This window comes from Temnothorax curvispinosus, unplaced genomic scaffold, assembly GCF_003070985.1.
Source record: "Temnothorax curvispinosus isolate PA1 unplaced genomic scaffold, ASM307098v1 QBEX01002827.1, whole genome shotgun sequence".
Lineage (NCBI taxonomy): Eukaryota > Metazoa > Arthropoda > Insecta > Hymenoptera > Formicidae > Temnothorax > Temnothorax curvispinosus.
The window spans coordinates 578,522-599,558 of NW_020212607.1; the positions used below are offsets into that span (position 1 = coordinate 578,522).

At 32.9% G+C, this 21,037-nt stretch overlaps 3 protein-coding genes across 6 annotated transcripts; 1 reads left to right on the top strand and 2 right to left on the bottom strand.

The window, feature by feature from the left end:
* Positions 1 to 443: 443 nt before the first annotated feature.
* On the bottom strand, positions 444 to 6,004 carry LOC112451945 (sarcoplasmic calcium-binding protein 1). 2 transcript variants are annotated; one of them, XM_025011878.1, is made up of 5 exons: positions 5,912 to 6,004; positions 2,138 to 2,304; positions 1,374 to 1,503; positions 1,109 to 1,212; positions 444 to 712 (listed from the first exon to the last, which is right to left on the bottom strand). In XM_025011878.1, exons 1-5 carry the CDS (start codon positions 5,931 to 5,933, stop codon positions 584 to 586), a joined length of 552 nt encoding a protein of 183 aa, XP_024867646.1. In that variant the 5' UTR covers positions 5,934 to 6,004; the 3' UTR covers positions 444 to 583. The 2 variants fall into 2 exon arrangements, with proteins under 2 accessions (XP_024867646.1, XP_024867645.1); XM_025011877.1 differs by lacking the exon at positions 5,912 to 6,004 and adding an exon at positions 3,980 to 4,255.
* Positions 6,005 to 8,748: 2,744 nt separating this feature from the next.
* LOC112451943 lies at positions 8,749 to 15,867 on the top strand. The gene is made up of 10 exons (XM_025011872.1): positions 8,749 to 9,411; positions 11,559 to 11,690; positions 12,216 to 12,320; positions 12,857 to 13,000; positions 13,427 to 13,609; positions 13,865 to 14,003; positions 14,114 to 14,235; positions 14,453 to 14,682; positions 15,064 to 15,234; positions 15,565 to 15,867. The coding sequence occupies exons 1-10, from the start codon at positions 9,363 to 9,365 to the stop codon at positions 15,841 to 15,843; spliced, it is 1,554 nt and encodes a 517-aa protein (XP_024867640.1). The 5' UTR covers positions 8,749 to 9,362; the 3' UTR covers positions 15,844 to 15,867.
* On the bottom strand, positions 12,969 to 17,297 carry LOC112451946 (U6 snRNA-associated Sm-like protein LSm7). Of its 3 annotated transcripts, none has more exons than XM_025011880.1 (5): positions 17,112 to 17,297; positions 17,007 to 17,018; positions 16,758 to 16,935; positions 16,087 to 16,268; positions 12,969 to 13,055 (listed from the first exon to the last, which is right to left on the bottom strand). In XM_025011880.1, exons 1-4 carry the CDS (start codon positions 17,280 to 17,282, stop codon positions 16,129 to 16,131), a joined length of 501 nt encoding a protein of 166 aa, XP_024867648.1. In that variant the 5' UTR covers positions 17,283 to 17,297; the 3' UTR covers positions 12,969 to 13,055; positions 16,087 to 16,128. The 3 variants fall into 3 exon arrangements, with proteins under 3 accessions (XP_024867648.1, XP_024867649.1, XP_024867647.1); XM_025011881.1 differs by lacking the exon at positions 12,969 to 13,055 and adding an exon at positions 13,458 to 13,585; XM_025011879.1 differs by lacking the exon at positions 12,969 to 13,055 and having other exon boundaries at positions 15,971 to 16,268.
* Positions 17,298 to 21,037: the final 3,740 nt, after the last annotated feature.

The following is a 21,037-nucleotide window of genomic DNA, read 5'->3' on the forward strand; positions in this document are numbered from 1 at the left end:
ACGTGCATTATATTATTTTGTTTAATTATATTTCAGAAAATATACTGTTTATCGTTAATTTGCAGTTTTGTGCTGACACAACACACGCACGCACGCACGCACGCACGCACACACACACACGCATTAAATACATGTATTTTTTACACGCTCACGCGCGCGCGCGTGTTATTATTTAAAAATTTTAATTATTGATCTGGAAATACATTATCACAGTTTTCAAGAAAAGGAATTATTCCAGAAAGACATTATTTGGACAATATATATTTCTTGATAGTTTGCATTCTGAATTTTTGTCATTGCTATATATATTGCTACTATGGATGTTGAAAGACTTGATAACGGAGAAACAGCGATTAATCGATACGTGCGATATTCCAAAGAAAACAATTTAACATTAAGGTAACGTTTATCATACGCGAAGTATGGTATGCAAAAATTTTTCATTACAGTAAAATATCCGATTTATTACAATAATTTTTACAAGGATTAATACAGATATTGAGTTAAACACATTTTTTGTGTATCTTTTTGTACATACAATGATATAAAGATTCATGCCGCTTTGAAATGACAAATATTTCAGTTATGATTCTTGTCCTATTGGCCCAAAGAGGTAAATCGCTGGACAGTTGTCGTCGGGATTACCGAGAAATTGCGCGTATAATTCCTGATAACGTGATAAGGTCAATCCACCGCGTTTTCTGTCGTCGTCCTGTTAACATAATGATCACTTTGAAGTAATTATCTTTTTTTAAATGTATTTTTATGCCTTGGAAGATTTATTTTACTAAAATATTTTTACTAAAATGATTATGGAATGAGATATATAATACAAATTTTTTTGATGAAATAACACGTGTACTGACATAATTCTTTATCATTATTTTGCGCATCTTTTATTTACCCATAAAATAAAAAAATGCGCATCTTCCAATGGAGTGTATTTGAATTGATATGTTTTGAGATAAAAAATTGGATAACAACTACTGCTTTATAGCATCAGTTCTTTAAAGTATCAAAGCTTGATTTATTCATAAATTTAAAAGGAAAGGTGAAAAAAGTAGTTTATTTATTTTATCAAATAATCAATTTATTTCTTTGAACTTACGTTCAAGAGACTTTGATAAGCCTTATCAAGGACGTCTATATTATCCACAGCAATCCTTGAAACACAATCATATCGAAATTCTTCGGCACCAATTACGCCATCCTCTGGAACAGACATTATAAAAATTAAAAATCTCCGTTATTTCAAAAAATAATTTTTGTTGTCAATTTTTTCTATATTAATCTAATTTTGTAGAAAGAAATTATGATTTATTCACTATTCTACACAATGTATATTTCTTACGTTTGTAAATATTACACAATACCATTCATGTCAAGTATTTTGAAGTGGGTATCGATGAACATCTTCATAGCTTGAGGAAAATCATTATAAGAACGACCAACACAGCTACTTTGCACAGCCTTTTTGAATTCTTCTATCGTTACTACGCCGTCCTAGAAGGAATAATATAAATAAATGCTTATCTCTTTTTTAACATGTATATTATACGAAAGATTAACACTTTCTATTTTTTATTATATATCAACAATACACGAATCAGAATTTGAAAGATTATTTTAATTATAATAATTATTTCAATTACAAGTATAATAGTTGGTTCAATTTTTTTATTTGACGTAGGTAATTATTATATTTACAAATTCTTTATCTTTTATCTGTTTTTTTTTATGTTAAGTAAATTTAAAATTAATAAAATCAATCGCACGTTCGTAACCTTTGTTTTACCTTTCAAATTAATCTTCGATAAAAATTGCATGTGAAATCTAAACTGTCAATTTTCTATAAAAAAAAAAAATTAAGTACCTATTTTCACCAAGAAAGCGCTCGCCAAATATCAAACATGATTTTCGCAAAATTACCGAAGCAAAATACGTGGATTTTAATAGATCGTTAGATAATTGTCTTGGAACGTAAGAAAATTCGTAACAAAGATTGCGAATGATCTCGAGTTACAGTCTTGAGCGGCTCTTAGAATTCGAAGAATTTGAAACCGGTGCAAGACCTAAATTGTGCCAAGAAAGATAGTTGGTCCGTTTTGTTATACAGAAACATTATCTTGTGACATACCTTATCAAAATCTGCCAAATCGGCTATTTCCTCCCACAAAGAGAGCATAATGTGAAGATTTTCTTGGTACCGGGTGTACGTGAACTCGCCCTTGCCTTCGATCAGCGTCATTCTTAGTGCCATGCACTCGAAATCGTGCTTATCCAAATATCCGTTGTTATCAATATCTGCAGTTATATACAGGATGTTTTTCTCACTAAATGCACTTGATATGGATCGTTGGATTTTTACAAACAAAAGTGTTCCACTTTTACCGCCGTGTATACCGTTGCCCGATCACGTTGCAGTCGACTTTTTCTTAAGGGGTAATATCACCTTGAATTCACTATTATTTTCTGAATTTATTATTAAAAAAATGAAAAGATTTATTAATATTCGGGTTTTTACATGTGAAAGTACAGCTAAAAAAATTTTTTTTAGATTTTTAAAAACAAAATGGCAGCTCTCGCAAAACAATCTTTTTTTTTCCTTGCCGTACCGCTACAGGTCGCAATTTTGCACCTAGAACAACAAACTTAAAATTTTCTGAAAATATGGCCCAAAATGTAGTGAACATCGTAGGATTTTTTCGATAAATTAAAATTTGCCGATTCTATCTATGGCCGATTTTCAAGCAATTTTTTCCAAAAAAAAAAAAGAAAAATTCAAATCGACGCCATTTTTTTTTAAATTAATTTATCGAAAAAATCCTACAATGTTCACTAGATTTTGGGCCATATTTTCAGAAAATTTTAAGTTTGTTGTTCTAGGTGCAAAATTGCGACCTGTAGCGGTACGGCAAGGAAAAAAAAGGATTGTTTTGCGAAAGCTGCCATTTTGTTAAAAATCTAAAAAAAATTTTTTTATGTACCTTAAGACTTGTACTTTTACATGTAAAAACCCGAATATTAATAAATCTTTTCATTTTTTTATAATAAATTCAGAAAGTAATAGTGAACACAAAGTGATATTACCCCTTAATCACAAGCTTATATTATCTCTGTACTATATTTTAAATAATACGATGATGTCTTATTTTGTTCGCGACAAATAAACTTAATATAAAATAATTGTTTAACAGTAGAAGAAAAAATATAACAGAAAAATTTTTTTGCTACATTTCTATGTAATAATTATGATACACGACGAAGAGGTGTTTTTAAAACATTTTTCTATAGATTACTTAAAAATTATTTTGAGTTTTTAATTCTTTCAGTCATTCTGCATAGAAAAGAAATTATAAAACAATCGATTTCTATAAAATTAAAACACCTTGAAAAATTAAAAGAGATATTTTCTTTTTAATCACATCAACTATCATTACAGTTTATGTGACAAATAACAAAAAAATCATATTTTACACTTTCTTCTTTCTGTCAATTCTATCGAGATACATTTATTTTATACTTATTGGGAGACACCCCTTGTACGCATATATATTGTATTACCACCACGTGCCATTTCACGAGATTTACACACACGAATAAAGGGAGAACACACGAGATATGACGAGATAAGACACGGAAAGAGGACGCCGTTGCACGACACATATATTTAACAAAGGAACATTTCATTAATTAATAGACTGAAAAATATCGATTTACTTTGTTATAAATACCGTATATAGAAATTTTATAATTTTTTCGCACCAAAAAAAACTTTATACAAAAAAACGTTGTTTATTTTAAATTTTTTAAATTTATTTTTTGCAAAAAAAATCATTTATTTTTAATTTTCGATATCGCGATTTCGTAGCGCGCATGCGGTGCCGCTTTTTCGTATACACGCACATCGTCTATCTACGTGTTGTCCTCCCCTGAATCTATCCCGACTACCCTTGCACGATCCTCTGCATCTACTAACCGTACAGAAATTTCACTATGAAATTAACACGATTATCCCAGCTGTACGCCATCGTGCGCACGATAATCTTTCTCTCTCAGATTCCCTTTCTAGTTTTCTTCGAGAGATGTAAATTCTTGGACACTAGGATCCGAAAAAAACGGAATCCTTTCTAAGCGCACGACGAGCTTTCTCGCCGGTTGGAACGCACGCGATGAAACTTTTACGCGGAAAGCACGTCCGGCGCGAAGAAAGTGATTCTAGAGGATGGTGATTTCATACTGAACTCGGCCAGAGTCTCGCCGGGTCTAAACTTAGGCTACCCCCTCTGAGGGAAGGGTACAAAGGCCATGATGTTGCACGGGAAAGAAACTTTGGTGGCGGCGGTGGTGGTGGTGGTAGTGGTGGTGGTAGTGGTGACGATGATAACAATAATGATAACAATGGCGGTGAAATTTGTATCGCGCATAACTACATCCATCGAATTTGTCCTATGAAACCTTCATTTATCTCAGTTGTTCTACACTCTGTTTCTTATAGAAGCTCTTGTCTATTTAAACTCGAGTACCATACCAACTTATTGTCGCACTTCCTAACAATCTTCCCATTACGGTGTGTACAGCGCACGCTTTCTGTAGAACTCTCTCCTAGAATTTGTTCAAGGGTCTAATAAAAAAAAACCTTTCACGTGTCTGTAGATCTATCACAAAAAGCGCATAATTTTGCCACTAATTGTAAAAAAAAGTGCACGTGCAAGGTGCACGTACATATTCGTTTAAGAAATATATTTTGTTTATATAAATCGTCTTATTATCTTATATCTTGTATCATGAACCCAAACTATAGTAAGCAAACTATCCGCAGTATGACAATAGATTAGCAGCAGATATTACAACAGATCCGGTATCATCCGTGTCTGCATTAAACTCGATCGTATTTGCCGGCGCGGGCGGAGTCTACTGATATAATCTGACAGAAGATTGTCAGAAAACGAATAGACGCTGTCATTTCGTATACATTTTAATGGAACACACTATTTGAATAGTGTTACGAAACGATAGATTATGCTCAGGTTCTACAGCCAATCTGCCATTATATTCTGTCAGCAGATTCTCTCAGTATACACACTATACTGTAAAATATAATTTTAACTTTATCAATAAAGATTAAAAATAAATGTACGTGCACGATAGACATGCAGAAATGTGGCTTTCACGAAATTTAAAAAGGGTCAATGGCAGCCTATTCCTTAACTCCTGTTGACTCTTCTGGAAATATTCTCCAATGACATAATAGGGAAAATTATCACGTACCGCCTATTATATTTTCTTCGTTTGCATCGTACAGGTCGCGGAACGAAATGTTTGGAACCGCTCTATTTCCGCCTTTCCAATTGTCGTTGACCGTCGCAAACCTAAATTCTAAATAAGCTGACCTACGGATCGGAGGAAAAGAAGAGGTCCGACGTTAACTCAAGTCTCGCTGAAATCGGACTCGACCGAGAACTTTTGTCCTCGTGCTATGCCGTATGTCGTACGCGACACGTATGACACGGCTGTCAGGAGATACCTACGTACGTTTTCTCGATGCTTGGCACGTATTCCTGATCCTGAGATGAGACAACCTCGAGCTCTGAGAGACGAGATGCCGACAGTAGAACGGTTGAAAAAAAAAATTGAAATAAAGAACAATACGCAAATAAAAATAAGAAATATCAAGTACGAAATAAATACGCGACAAAAAATACAACTTAGGGAAAAAAAGAGAAAATAATATGTCGTCGCACCGTCGTGATGTATGAATAAAAACGTGAACGAAAGGTGCAACTACACGTATATTCAAACACTAATGTATTACAGGTAGATACATTGTGATTAAATCAACAATGGAAATTTGTAAGTATAAACTTTATATTTTGACATTTAACCATATCTTTGCAGGAAAACTTTTTACCGTGTTCCGCCAGGCAGTTCATCTCTCGTGGTGTTCTCTTCGCGCGGCATTATTCTAATTTGAACGGAGGTCAACGAAGCAACGACTGCCTCTCTCGCCGCCACCTCGATTTATCTTCTTGCTCCACGTAAATGTATTTTCGTACATGGGTCTGTCCTCGGTGGACACAGTGGATCGTCACGAAACACGCGTGATCACGCTCTTTGTTGCCGATAGCGTGTAAATAAGCTCACGTGTCAGAATTGGGAGTAGGTATTTGTGCATTTTGACGGTAGCTTCGAGAGAGAACATCTTCAGCCCGGAAATATATTTGACATCACGAGCCAATATACCGTTTCGCGTACGTTTATTACCAAAACTATTAAACAGGTACGATAAGAAATAGGCAGATTATTTTTTAACGTACAAAATCTGGTGTTGACATTTTTCTATCGTTTAATGTGTTTTTTACTTAAACTATTTTTATTCAAATACATAATACTATATACATTCATACACGTCAGATATACAAAAAAGATACTAATCTTCTTTTCTAAAATTTCTCTTCAAATGTCGTTCTTTGGATTTTGATGTATGTACGTTCTAATCACGGTTTAGTTTGCAAACTATAAGATATTCAGGAATGATTAATGGCACGGTCGTAACGGCTAGGAAAGTGAAGTAATTCTTGGCAAGACAACAACTGTATCTAGAATATAAACGCATTGTTTTATTTTTCATTCGTGTCTCACTTCATTACCCGTAAAAATAATACAGTAATAATGATACGAGAGAACGAAAAATAGTGGATTTTCTGTTTATAATTTTAACCGGTAAGAAGACACGTGCAGTCACTTAAATAATTTAAAATCAATTTTTTTCACTTAAAATTCGAATAGATCTCTAGGAAGATTTAATGTTGACTCTGCCCAACTTTTTATTATTCGAGATTAGATTTTCATAGCCATCTTCCATTCGTATGTGGTATCATTAGACAATAAAAATATAATTTTATTATCTATACTTCCATCACTGATACTCGATTTGCGCAAATCGTAAAGAATATGCCATGCATTTACACTTGCAGAAAATTTCGAGGGCATTAACATCCCACTATTTTTGTTGAAGAAATATTGTTTTTTAAATTAATAATAAAACCATAGATTACATTCGAAGATTGATTCTGCATCCAAAAGCGCTTTTATGATTTGTCGCTACGTATTGAAAACTCTGAAGACAAATTTATCTTTCGTAGCCATGATGCACGTCAAGATAATTCATCGGATACGTATGCTACGTTAAAAGATACTTTCGAATTAACTTGCACGGCAAATTAGAGCGGACTGCCAAACCAAACGTCGCTATGGATGACTTTTCGCACGAATGCACGGGCTTACGGTTATTTGGCGACCTGCCCAGCCCGGTAATAATTACGCCCAGATCTGCTATCAAAAACTATGTAAACGCGAGAGTGATAAATGCGCAATTCATCTCGCGAGGAGATAATTACGTAGCTCGAGTACATCATCACTTTTCGAAGATGTCTCAGTGCCGCATGCGTAACTCTTTGTGCCCGAAATTTGTACCGTGACGAGAACCATGCAAAACCACGCTTCTCCTTTGTAACTAACAATAAGCACCGGAAGAGATTTGCACGTATTGGTCAAATATTATTTGTACATATGTAACTCGCGACATTTCTTCGGAAGCTGAATACTTTGACCAAGATTTAATGTTTCGTTGTTTCGTTATATATTTTAAATTAAATTATTATCAACTTGACACACATCTCTTGTTCGCTTGTTTTATATTGGATATACGTTCTAAAACTGATTTTTTTTTTACAAGTATTTTGTACATTATAATATTTGATATTTTATATATTTCATAATATCATAACATTATATTAATTACATTGTAATCTATTAATTTTTATAATATTTTCATGTTTATTTGATGTTTTATGATTTGACCAACATGTTAAAAGTCAAAGACATTAATGTTTTTTCATACACGTCTATCGATACATTTAAAACATAATGTCCAACTTGTAACACATTTATGATGATATGCCTATTTATGAGAAAGGTTATTTTTACGATGCACATTTCTCGTAAATATAAATAAGAATTAAATAGCTGTTAAAGAATAAAAAAATATTTTTCAAATCCATCCAGCGGAAACGGAAGTTTTAATAAAATTTTGTAGAAAGTATTAAGAACGTAAACTAAAATCTACAATAAAGAGAACCATTGCATTCCGCTCTACTTGTAAACACGCCTCGATACTCATATAAGACGTACGCTTATACAAGAAAAAAAAATAAAATTGATTAATATAATTAATATACCGTTATACCGGATCTTAATCCAATTCTCCGAGCAGATTTTATAGATACGTGGCGCAGCTACTTCTATATCTTGAAGAATTCGTTAAATTTGATCTCGAGTTTCATTTGGTTCAGAGTAACATAACGGTTGGTATTGAAATTCTCCCAAATATTCGTAAACTGAGCCCAAAGGTTGCTCAATAACGTATAAATACGACAATTAACTTCATCCAACACTGACGCAGCATTCCACGTACTCAATCTTGGAAAGTTAATCTTGTTTTACCTTAATATTATTGTGTATAAACGTTTTATTATATTATAAATCATTTTGAATATTGCTAAAGACAATAGCAGACAGTTGAAACGTTGTAGTGTCTTGAATAATTTAATGTTTTATTTAATAGAAGGACTTTTTTATGTATTATAATATACCAAAATTTATTAGAATTACATATAATTTTTGTATATATAATAAATTAATAAACGTATATATAATACGTATAAACTAACTTAAAACAATTAGTTTTCTGTTATATTTCTTGTAACACATATTCGAATTTGAAATAGCAAAATCATTCGAAGAGAATTGGTTCTTTAGGTAGTAAATTATCTGATTTATCTGATGCACGTAATTAATGTTAACGTAGCTATTCAACGAATGCGTTTACTCGATCGGAGACGAAAATGTCAAAGCAGCACGTGTTTTTTCTTTTTTAGTAGTTATGTAGCGCGTAAAGATGAGGATATTATATACTACGTGTAAGTTTCAAGAGTGTAAAAGATAACAAAATTATAGTGTTCTTATTAATATCAAATAGACTTTACTTTCGCAACGTTTGAAAATTTAAAGTTTATTGTTAGTTATAAGAGTATATGTAATGTTAAATAAGCCGATGATAACTCGATATTTCCATTGATCGATCAAATTGATCGAGGAATGTATTATACGGTCTTCGAAGTAGTTGTATTGCGATTGTTAGAGACGAGTGAAAATAGCCGGTCTGGAAGAGATCCGCGTGATTAAGCGCGATGAAGCAGATACTCGTCATATAAGGCATGCCTTCGTATAGGCAGCCGTCAGTTTGAAAGTGTGAGCTGTCGCGTGTGGAACCGGTACAACGCCGCGCACAAGAGATCGACATGTGGTGGAGACTTCGTTTTGTGCTGATCACATTGCTCGCCGTTTCCGGTGAGTTTCGTACGTTCAAAAGTATTCGTGAGGGCAAGTTTTTTTTTCACTTTGACGAGCGCACCAACCTGTTTATTAAACGTCACGCAAAGTCTAGAAAAGCGTTGACGTTAAAAGCAATACAGAAGTTCTATTTCTAATGCATTAACGTTATATGGCTCTTGTTTAAATAAATATTGACAAAAAAAGAACATTTTGTAAAAAGGAATACGTTTCAACCCTGTACTGCAATCGCGTGTTAACTTTTAACAACAAACACGTTATATGTGTATATTCTTATAGACATTTTCGAGATGTTCGCATAAATCTTATCGAGACAAACTTGTAACAACGTTTCTGTAAAACATTAATTTATTCAGAACTGTTTACATCCATTCTTTTAATCAAGTGGTCAAGTTTTGTTAATTTTGTAATGTGGATAGCTTACGTTAAATATAATAGTACCAAGAATTTAAAAAATCTTATTTTATTAACAAATATATTGTTATGACATCAATAGGTTCAGCTTTTGATGCTGTGGAAAGGTGAAAACTATCTGTGTCACTACTTATATTATATTATATGATATTTATGAGAGAGTATACTCTTGAAAAATAATGTAAGTTTATTACGTTAAGTAGACTTAATAATTTAAATATTAGATAAGCAAAATTTTCAAGTTAATTTTGGTATATAATCAGAGGTCGCACTTTATCTGCTGATTATACATGTGATTCTAGTATAAAAAGAAAAAACCAAACTGTAAAAAATATACGTAACTTCAAAACTTGAGTAAAAGTTTTTACTTAAGTAAACGGAACGGGTAAAGTAACGGTATTTAAATTTATAATCTTTCATAGAGAGAGAGAGAGAGAGAAAGAGAGGATCAACTAATTAAATCCTTTCTTTACGCATGTCAGAGATCAGTGGGATCAGAAAATAATGTACGGTATTTTTGTGTGGAGAGACAAAATATATTCAAGTTTCAACATAAAATAGTTTTTAACAACAATCTTTTATGTAATTAAAAAAAAAGGACTTTTTAAATAGGAGTTATATTATGGCTGAAATATAGTCAATACGTGTATTCTTTGAAAAAATGAGATTTTTTTCATGTGAACAAAAATTCTTTTACTTAAGTAGACTGTCTCGTGTTAGAAAGTTCTCTCTCTCTCTCTCTCTCTCTCTCTATTTACTGAAAAATAATGTCATAAAATTGTATCGATTTCAATTTTGGTTTATCACAAAATAAAATATAAGCAGAACGAGAAAAAGGACAAATTAGATTTGGAATTTTGCTTTGAACAATGATGCACGCCGAAAGTTTCATTTCCGTTTTTGCATTCGGGTGAAAACGATGGCGCTAATCGCATGAGATTTCTCTTCGAACAAGTGTACATCACACGCTACAGATATCCGTTTCTGAAGCCAGACGGAACGTGAAAGTACTGCGCGCCTAAAGATAATCTCGTAACCGTGGGACAGAAATCGTTTCAATCTTCGATAATATTTACTCTTCTTAAAAATTGTTTTTCTTTAATTATTATTCCCTTCAATAGAAGATTCAATAGAATAAATATTTTTTTTCATAAACTGTACAGGATGTTTGACGTATCGTGGCTTTTCTTTTAATTATAAAGTTTCCTGTCCCTAGTTTAAAAATCTGAAATCAACTTTTTCTTCATAGAACAAATTTTTAATTTTAATTCCGTCTTATTATAAAATGTACAATTTAAAAGATTTGTTAAGATGTTAATTTAAAGTAGAAAAAAGAAAAATAATCAAATGTCTTCAAATGTTGCCGAAAGAAACCGGGAAGGACGTTGTAAAAAGTATGTAAAAAAACTGCCTTTACAAATAATTGAAATGACAAGCTATTCATGTCGCAAAAAATTATTGTTAAACCTAGACTAATTTCGCGACGAGCAATTGATATTTTTTCATTCGCGCGTGTGCGCGTAATTAATGATACTGCTGTATCATGCGTATGGCGTATGGCTGGACAAGTACTTTAGGTGAAAGTTCTAATTTATAATAATATAAATTTATAATAATATTGTGTTATTATTTATTAATTTATAAGAAAAAGGCTTATTGACTTTTAAATATGCAAAAACGAGGAAAATGTGGGTCACACGACTCATACCTCCACATCGTGATGTTTTCAGCAAATACCGCAGCGGAGAAAGGAAAATCTGGAGAAGTTCCTTGTATAGATGACAAGTTCTATCGTAATCCTAATGCACCATCGCACAGCGTCTGGTCACCTACAGAATGTGCTAAATATTTTCTCTGCTTAGGTAATTATAGATTACAAAAAGGAAAACTTGATTAAATTATCTAAAGTTTTATTAATCGTCTCCACGTAAAACTAGAATTAAGAAAACCGCGACTATGCTTTTTATCTCGATTTCTTCGATAAATATATTTAAAAAACACACAGTTGAAATATTTTGAGATAAAACATCTAATGTTACATTTCTGTTAAAGTTTACATAAAAATTGCAAAATATTCTTAATATGAGAATCAAGTTGCGCTGTCATTGCTCATTGTAAGAATGAGCATTGGAGTAAGTTGTCTTTATCTTTCTTTTATTCAAAAAGGTTCTTTTAATACAAAGACTTGTGGAAATTGCACGTACAAATGCACGCACATTAATATGTCTTGTTATTCATAGTTAATTCTATTATTTTACTTATTATATTATTTTTATTGTGCTTGTTTTGTTTATGAAAACGTATATCAAGTTTATATTGCATATATAATAAAATAAAATAAAAATTTGTGTGATATACATCTGCTACATCGTTAAATCGTGTTTCAGATGACGAAGTGTTCGAATTCAAGTGCTCGCAAGGACTTCTTTTCGATGTCTCCAGGCAGATCTGTGATTTTAAGACAAACGTCGATAATTGCGACGTAACTTCAGGTACATTTTAGATATTTATGCTAAATCTACTGGAAACACGCGCGAACGAAAGGCTCTGAGAAGGCCCTGCAATTACAAACAAACGCTGGCAAACTTTATGCCGATTTCTACTCTTAAGAAAGCGATCGAGTGTTATACACGCAATACTTTCACCCGGAAAATCACACAACGGTGACAAGTTAGTCATTTCTTTGTTTGTGAGCATTAAATCTCTTATTGGAAATTCCAATTTGGAACATATGTGTCATTAGAGTATCCTTAAACAGCTTAGACATTTAATGCAACGAACGCTATTATAGCCACAGATGCAAATGTACATCAAATACAAACACGCATATTTTAACTTTTTTACAAGTAAAATATACGCAACACACATACCTACATAATTCTTGCTTTAATCTTTTAGTAAAATTAAACCCTCTCTCGTGATGGAAGAACTGTCTTCACGTTATGTTTTATGTTCGTAATTTAAAGAAGTATAGTTACTATCAACTATGTACCGAATGGTGATGTGAAGTTTTCAAAGTTTCTCGTAGATGCCCAACCGGCAAAGCCGCTGCTCAAGGATGGCGAGTGTGACGAGGACACGTTGGCTTGCGGAGATGGCACGTGTCTTCCGGCTCTATATTTTTGCGATGGGAGTGTCGATTGTCCCGATGGTTCCGACGAAGGATGGTGCGGTAAGAAATGCGAAGAATGCGCAAACATATGTTATATCGAGCTCTTTATTGGCACCTATAAAAGACGTTCTTCACTGAGGGCATTTACTTCAACCACCAGATTCTTCAATAAATAATGATTTTATTTATAGACAGTTTTATTGAGATAAAAATTAAATATTACGGTTAAATTAAATGTTTGAATATAGAAAAACTAAAATTATATGTTTGTCGCGGCATAAAAAAATAATCAAACGGAAAAAGTTTAGTATTTTATACGTTCCCAAATTATATTATTTAGTAAAGTACGTTCGAATCTTGAAAATGTGCTTTTGTTCATAACGTGGAAAATATATGAAAAATGGCACTCTTAGTTTTCGATCACACCATGAAAATAAAATGACATTATGCATGTCAGCTGTTAATAAAAATATCAATCTGTTACAGACATGCGACATGATATCAATGCCGCGCCAGTTTGCGACACGCAGAAATGCCAGTTACCAACGTGTTGGTGTTCTAAGGAAGGGACTCTTATTCCAGGAAATCTTACAGCACTAGCCACTCCACAAATGATAACAATCACTTTCGACGACGCTGTAAATGCTGAAAATTTCCAACTCTATTCAAGTAAGTTAATAAGAAGTTAATCGACTAAATTAACGTATTCACATCATTTCCTTTTTTCATTTCTCTCTTTTCTGTTTTATTTAAAAGATCTGAATAAATCTGCAATAACTTTAAGAGTCAACACAAACGTGTCTAGAGATAATACGTCAGTATATTAATGCTAATATTTTTATCCTTATCTCATAATAATAGGGATTTTTTTTCACAAAAAAAAAAAAAAATTATCATAGAAAATAATCGTTGGATCATTTACAGAAATTTTTACGGATGACAGAAAAAATCCCACGGGCTGTCCTATAAAAGGTACTTTCTATATTAGTCATCAATACACGAATTACAGGGATGTGCAATATTTATGGAATGCCGGTCACGAAATAGCCGCACATTCCGTTACGTAAGTATAGTATATAATTTAAATATAAAGCAAAAGAGAAGCTGTAATAAAGAAAGTCATAAAGAATTGTTTGATTCGATACGTAAAATGGATCGGACATTATTTCTCAGACATCGTGGACCGGAAGAATGGTGGTCGAAGAATGCGACGATTGAGGACTGGTTCGACGAGATGGTCGGAATAGCGAACATCATTAAGAAATATGCAGCGGTTCGTATCGCCGATATCAAAGGTAGAAATCTTTATTTTAATTCGATATTATATCAAGATCAAATTGAAGGAAAGAAAAGACCTATGTCACGATTATTAACAGAACTTGCATGCATACTTGTATTGTCGTTGTATACGTGACGTGTAACAAATATTGCATGTATCTTTTCAACGTACGCTGGTCTTGTTCAAGAGAATATAAGAGTATTTATTATTAAGTACGCTATGTTATGTCATAGGGGTAAGGGCGCCTTTTCTACAGGTCGGGTGGAATCGCCAGTTTCTGATGATGTCTGAGTTTGGCTTTGTTTACGATTCCTCAATCGTTGCACCATTTTCCGATCCACCCTTTTGGCCCTACACGCTTGACTACAGGCCACCGCATCCGTGCGTCCGTGCAGGACAACTCTGCCCTACTCGTTCTTATCCGGGTATCTGGGAACTACCTCTAAATCAACTTTTGGCAAATGTACGTGAGTCACATGCGACTGAATGGAACGTTATCGATAAATACCAAATAAAGACAAAAAGCCGAGATTACTTTAATATAAGATTGTTAATGTATGACAATGAAATTTCATCTTTCTGCATTGCGTAGAAAGATCGAATGATTGATGAAAGTTCTTATAATCGATATTATCAAATTTTCTTTTTATTCTAGTTTCTGTAAACTTGTTTTATATTTTCCATGTTGAAAGCGATCTAAAATATAAAAAAAATACTCTTAATAATAATTAATCGATAATTACGTATTACTTTTTAATACTTTTGTCCGTTATCAGCGTACTATGGTTTCTACTCTTTTTTATCTTTATTTTATAGAAGCAATATTTATCGACTTTTTATTTAGGATTACACGTGCAGCACTGTGGATTCATGTCCCCCTGACTTATCTGGCGAAGAAGTTTATAAGATGCTCATGCTGAATTTTAAAAGACATTATCTCACTAATCGCGCACCTTTCGGTCTACATTTTCATGCATCGTGGTTTCAAAATCCAATGTATTTTTATGCATTCAATGTAAGTAGGACTTTAAACATTATCCATTATTAAAAAATCGATGGTGCTTATTATTGACTAACACAAACAAGATTATTGATCTCATATTTATTACTATTATACTTTCATTATTTATTCTACTTTTAGGAGAATATCTACTATATCAATTTTTATGCATTTAATTTTATGCGATTAATTAAAAAAAATCAGAGTACTAAAAATTATAGCAGTAAGAAAACATTTAAGATTATTATAATTTACTTTTTGACTTATTATAATTTACCTAATATGATAAACTTTGTTATTTCTGTTAAATTATAAACTATAATGTTTATTTTCATATGTAATTAGAAATTCATCGACGATCTACTTCGGCTAGACGACGTGTTTTTCATCACGAGTACGCAGATTGTGGAATGGATGCGCAGACCAACACCCCTGAGTGAAATTGAAAAGTTTGCACCGTGGCAGTGCGCGAAGCGACATTTTGAACCGTATGAGATGGCCTGTGACTTGCCAAATAGTTGCAAATTATCCAGTAAAGTGCTCAAATCATATAGGTATTTACATACATGTTTTGAATGTCCGAAACAATATCCATGGCTGAGAAATGAATTCGGGATTGAATAAAAATAGTAAAAGCGACCTATAGGACTTGTAACCCTATGCTGCTTGTATATAATCGAGAGTTCACATAGTACCTTATTTAGACGTGCAATCGTATTATTTATTGTAAACATAGACATGAAAACATGTATCTTTATAAGAAAATGGGTTTTATTTCCTATATATGTAAGCTTTTTTATAATGCAAAAAATAAATTATATTTTTATTTATAAAGATGGAAATAATATTCAAGATTAAATGGTTCACCTCTAAGATGTAACACATATTGATTGTGAAAATCCTCCCCATCTATCCTTCTTGTTGTATAAATGGATTCTGAATAGATTCCATGCCATCTACAGGACAGATAAGCACTACGGATGTTCCTCTGCACACCACCAAACCTAGCATACGAGTGTCTTGATTCAATTTATATGGGTCATCTGGATCTGCATACGTAAGAGAATTTGTTTGTGTTACAAGATTAATTAAAAATAAAAAATAATATATACATGCACGTAAAAAAAAAATTTGTATTCAACACCCCAATATTTTATCTCAATTTTCATTGTTCTCTTTGATGATTTACACGTAAATAAAGATTTATGATATTCTATATATCTTGTAGATAAAGATAAGCGCAAAAGTTTTTTAATTGTAAGGCATGTCGTGCAGCATTCAATAGGTAAAGAGAGTTTTACTCTGTAAATTTAGTAGGATTTCTAAGGCTGGAATGTATCTTACACTTCACGCAAGTAACGTAGAGTTAATAAAAGGATTATGCATATTTATACTTGAGTTAAAATACACACTAAAGAAGCATTAAGCAGATGCAATGTAAAACAATGTAAAATGTAAAATAAGGTTATACGTCACAATCTATACGCGCCCTAATAAATTAAAAATGGTATATTATTATTATTAATTATACACATCACCTCTGAGATATTCCTTTGTGTTGTCGAGTACCAGGTTGAGTAAAGGATCATAACCTTTAAGTATACCTTCGGCTTCTCTGCCACCGGCAAACTTCACCCTTATATTCTTCTCGAGATACTTGGACAGATCAAGAATACTCTCTTTTCTCTTTTTCTCTTTATGCTCGACATTCTGTTGCTACAGAAAATAGGAAAGGTATGCTGAGAGGTGAATGTGATTAATTCAGACGTACGCGAGTGATGAGTTACCTGTTTCGGCGCCTGTAAGAAAAATCGTGATCGTGAGGTTAACTCGAGGATTCACGTTTCAACGAGGTTATAGAAAAGTGAGAGGTATACAATCTCGCAACTTACGGACATCCTTGCGCGTACACGAAGGATAACGTTAATCGGAATCAAGTAGTGGACCTTGGACGATGTCAACGGAAACGCGATACCACTCAATACGGCATCGTCGTTCGAATAAATCAGAGTAAACTTGTACTGTACTCCCGTAGCGGCGTAGCCGTGAATCATGAGCATCATCCCGACGATCCCGACGTATGTCGGCCGATTATTTGAGTCGATGGAGTCGAGTATCGACTTCTTCCTTGCTCTTCCCGCGTTTAAAATCGATAAATATGACGTGGACTTCGAGAAGGCTTCTGATACTTTTGGCGGGAAATGTAAACTGTAACTATCTCTACCACGTACCAGTCTATTTTATATTCTCTACCGATGCGCATGTATTTCATGATACTTGAGCGTAACAATTAAAAACAACTAACATGAACGAAGAATCTGACAGAGGTTTCCGTCGGGAAACGTCAGAGGATGCGTGATAGAAGCAAAAACACCTCGTAAAAGCTTGAATTTATTCGTATCTGGCTTTATAAAAAAATACATGTCAATACATGATATACATGAACAATGTTAGTACACGTAAAATGTGTGACTGCTTTTACATGTTGGAATTAAAATTATTGAATGTTTTCAACACGTTCTATATAATTATTATAATATCTTGTACATGAACGGAATCTTTCTTAAGGGAGTAAAAGTATAGTTTACAGAGCACCGCACACAGGTGCTTGCTGTTGTTTTCATCATGTTTCTCTTACACTAAAAATGAATCAAGGTGTGTGTATGTGCGTGTGTGTTCAATATTTTAGCAAATGACTAACTTTAAAAGGTGTTGTGCTACTTACACAACTTGTGTGTTGCAAACGATTAAACAAAAGACAATACATTTACATTGAGATTAAACATAAAAAATGTTTTCCATGTTTTTTTTTTTTCGAAACGATAAATATATATAAACACATTCTCAAATTTTCCACGTAATAAGAACTTTGGAAAAATGTTCTACTTGTATCGTGTATCGTATATATGCGTAGATATAAATATGTTTATATTTGTATGCAAATACGTAAACAATATTCGACTTTTATATCAGGCTAAAAATTAATTTTAAAATTATTAACAATTCCATGTAGAATTCAAGATTCCACATACGTCTGATACCTTAAAATGTGCGCGATAATACGCAGTGGCGAGCAAAATGCTGTTCGCGTTAGGTGTAAAGAGTAAAACTGCGCGCTTTTACCGAGTTTCTTTTTTTTACAAATCTTACCGCGCGTTTTCTTTCGGTACATGGTTGATTGATCGGTCATCGAGGAGGAAACTCGATGCAGTTTAATTTTATTGCATCGGAACAGGACAGTATTCTTTGCTCTCGATTATACAATAACATGAGTATTATATGTATGCTGACAATAATGAGACTCAAGAGCAAGCAAAATATTAGCAGTACGCTAGCAGTTTGTCAGCAGATCAATGGTGAAAATTTTTCTTGGACGTCTTCATACAATTTTTCAGGATTTCTGCATAAATTTCAGAATTTTTCCGTGTAACGTCATAACTTTTTAAACACGTCCTTACATGTTTTATTTGACGTGAAATCTTTTTCAAAAATGCTACAAGTCTGTATCTTTTTCTAAAATTTTGTTGGATTAAAATGAATATTCTTAGATTTGTTGTTCTATAATATTTCCGGAGAAAACTTGAAAAATTTAACAAAGTATAAGGTATTTTTTCAGAAATCTTCATTAAAAAGTATGAATAATTCTTATAAGAAATATTATAATAAAAATATTATGATAATTATATGACTTGTGAGAATTTTTTCACCAGAATTATATTTGAGCAGAATATTGCAGATTGGAATCAACTGCGCCCATATTAAGTTTATGTTCTGTCAATAGAATCTGCGGATATAATCTGATGGCAGACGTGCTAGCAGAAAGCAAATAGAATGTTTAAACAGAATGTATAATCATTTTATATTCGGTTTCTACTGTCAATGTGCCACCAACGTCTACTAGCAGATTCTGTCATATTTTTTGCTGATATCCTATCGATAAAATTTATTGTAGAAGACATTTTAAAAAAATCTATTTTTAACAGATCTGTCTGCCTGGATAACCACGAGCAGAGAGATGTACGTATGTAAACTATACTTTAATCCAGTACCTTTCTTGCGCTTTTATTATTTGTATTCGTATTTATACGTGTGGTAGTCTCGTCGTCTGCTTGTTCAAACGTAAATGGAGATCGAATCTTTCTACATCTATTACGTTCTGTAATCTATATTGTTGACGGAATCCGCATTATATATTGATTTTGTTCGTTTTACCTCAACTTCTTGCACAGTTCATCTTTTCTCTTTTTCTCTCCAATGTGGAAAAGAAAAGAGGAAAGATGACGTGTGCAAGAAGCTCAGCTAAAACGAACAAGCCTATTGGCTCATGTATCTCGTATATGTTACTGCCGCAGCGTTCGTACTTCTACACGCGTGCGCGATATTGTCCTAACTCCTTCTTTTCTGATCAGTTTTTTTTTTGGATGGAATATTACATATATCAATGAAACCTATATAAATATGATAATAAAAAGTTATATATATATATATATGTTAATCAGACGGTTGTTGATCGTAATATATTTACGCACCAATAACTTTCGATGTACACACGCTAATCTGATATCCTATGGATCAAAATAAAAAATATTTTCCAGTTTTGTAAGTAAAGCACGAAACATTCTTCTCACTTCGCGTTCGTAGTTTCACTACTATTGTACTACCCCAACACGAATCTGCTTACGTTATTTCGCGTGCATTCCTGAGTAACACGCATTCGTGGAAAAATCTTCTATTCGGATAAAAATATATTCCATTTCCCATTCTAACATGACGCAGTTTTCAATATCGTACGTTTACGTCGCAAAAAAAATTCGACAACGCGAATCCGCAATACATATCTATTGAAAAGAAGCGAAGCTTACGTTAAATGTAAAGTGGCAACAAGTATCAACAGCATCAGTTGAAAACCATAGAACTAGAAGGAGTCTGAGACTTGTGTGTTTCTTTTATATTTCCCATTGTCAGAGAAATAAACGGCACATATTTATTTACCACGATATCTTAATTTCTTAACTTTTTAGCTGCGGAAAACGCACATGTGCATGTGTGTATTCTACTCGGTTTTTGCACGCAATCTGTCTACATATTCTGGTAGCAGATTCTCCGTTACACTGGTGTTTTGTTGATAAAATATAATAGATGCTTTACAAAATCTGTTTTTGATAGATTTGACTATCGGTTAATGTTTGATAATTTATCTAATTAAACTAAAAATGTATTACATTTATTTACTCTATATTGTTACTATTTACTTTTTGAGGTTTTCTGAAAATATACACTTGCAATAGAATGACGTTTGCAACTTTTTTTTTTTCAATCTTTTGTAACACCACGTTCATAAACAAATGTCTTGTATGGGGCATTAAACGTATTCACGCACGTATTTACTTTTAGTAAAATCGATCGTGTTTCAATGACTTGTGTAACTTGTACGCGTTCTGCACACAGAGGACGGTTTTTATTTTAAGCGTACCGCAGCTAAATGGTTGATGTTTAAGATCGTAAGTACGTCAAGAATGGTAGAATCGAATTCTAAAACTGCGAGTAAGGCCTTAAGTCACTTCGTCAAAGACAGCGCCGTAAAGTCCCTTCAAATTTCTTGAGATTTTTAGTTAAAAAGATAGACGGCGTTTTGTCGGTTAACAATAATCGGAAAATCGAACAACACAGTATCTCGTACAATAAACATCATGTATGTCTTATCACGTAGTAAAGTATAGGCACCTTCGGGGCATACCTTCAAGGCGTATGCATGTCTAGATATTTATGATTCGGAAGTGTTTTTAAATAAAACAGTTGAATATAACTAACGTTGTAC

Coding starts and splice junctions, on each gene's coding strand:
- LOC112451946 (XM_025011880.1), bottom strand. CDS start 17,282: ATGATGCTCATGATTCACGGCTACGCCGCTACGGGAGTACAGTACAAG. Junction 16,269..16,757: donor CACAAAGGAATATCTCAGAG/GTGATGTGTATA, acceptor TTACGTATGCAG/ATCCAGATGACCCATATAAA.
- LOC112451945 (XM_025011877.1), bottom strand. CDS start 4,031: ATGGCGTACAGCTGGGATAATCGTGTTAATTTCATAGTGAAATTTCTG. Junction 2,305..3,979: donor CATAGTGAAATTTCTGTACG/GTTAGTAGATGC, acceptor ATATAACTGCAG/ATATTGATAACAACGGATAT. Junction 713..1,108: donor CTTATCAAAGTCTCTTGAAC/GTAAGTTCAAAG, acceptor TTATGTTAACAG/GACGACGACAGAAAACGCGG.
- LOC112451943 (XM_025011872.1), top strand. CDS start 9,363: ATGTGGTGGAGACTTCGTTTTGTGCTGATCACATTGCTCGCCGTTTCC. Junction 13,610..13,864: donor AAATTTCCAACTCTATTCAA/GTAAGTTAATAA, acceptor GATCATTTACAG/AAATTTTTACGGATGACAGA. Junction 14,236..14,452: donor TCGTATCGCCGATATCAAAG/GTAGAAATCTTT, acceptor GTTATGTCATAG/GGGTAAGGGCGCCTTTTCTA.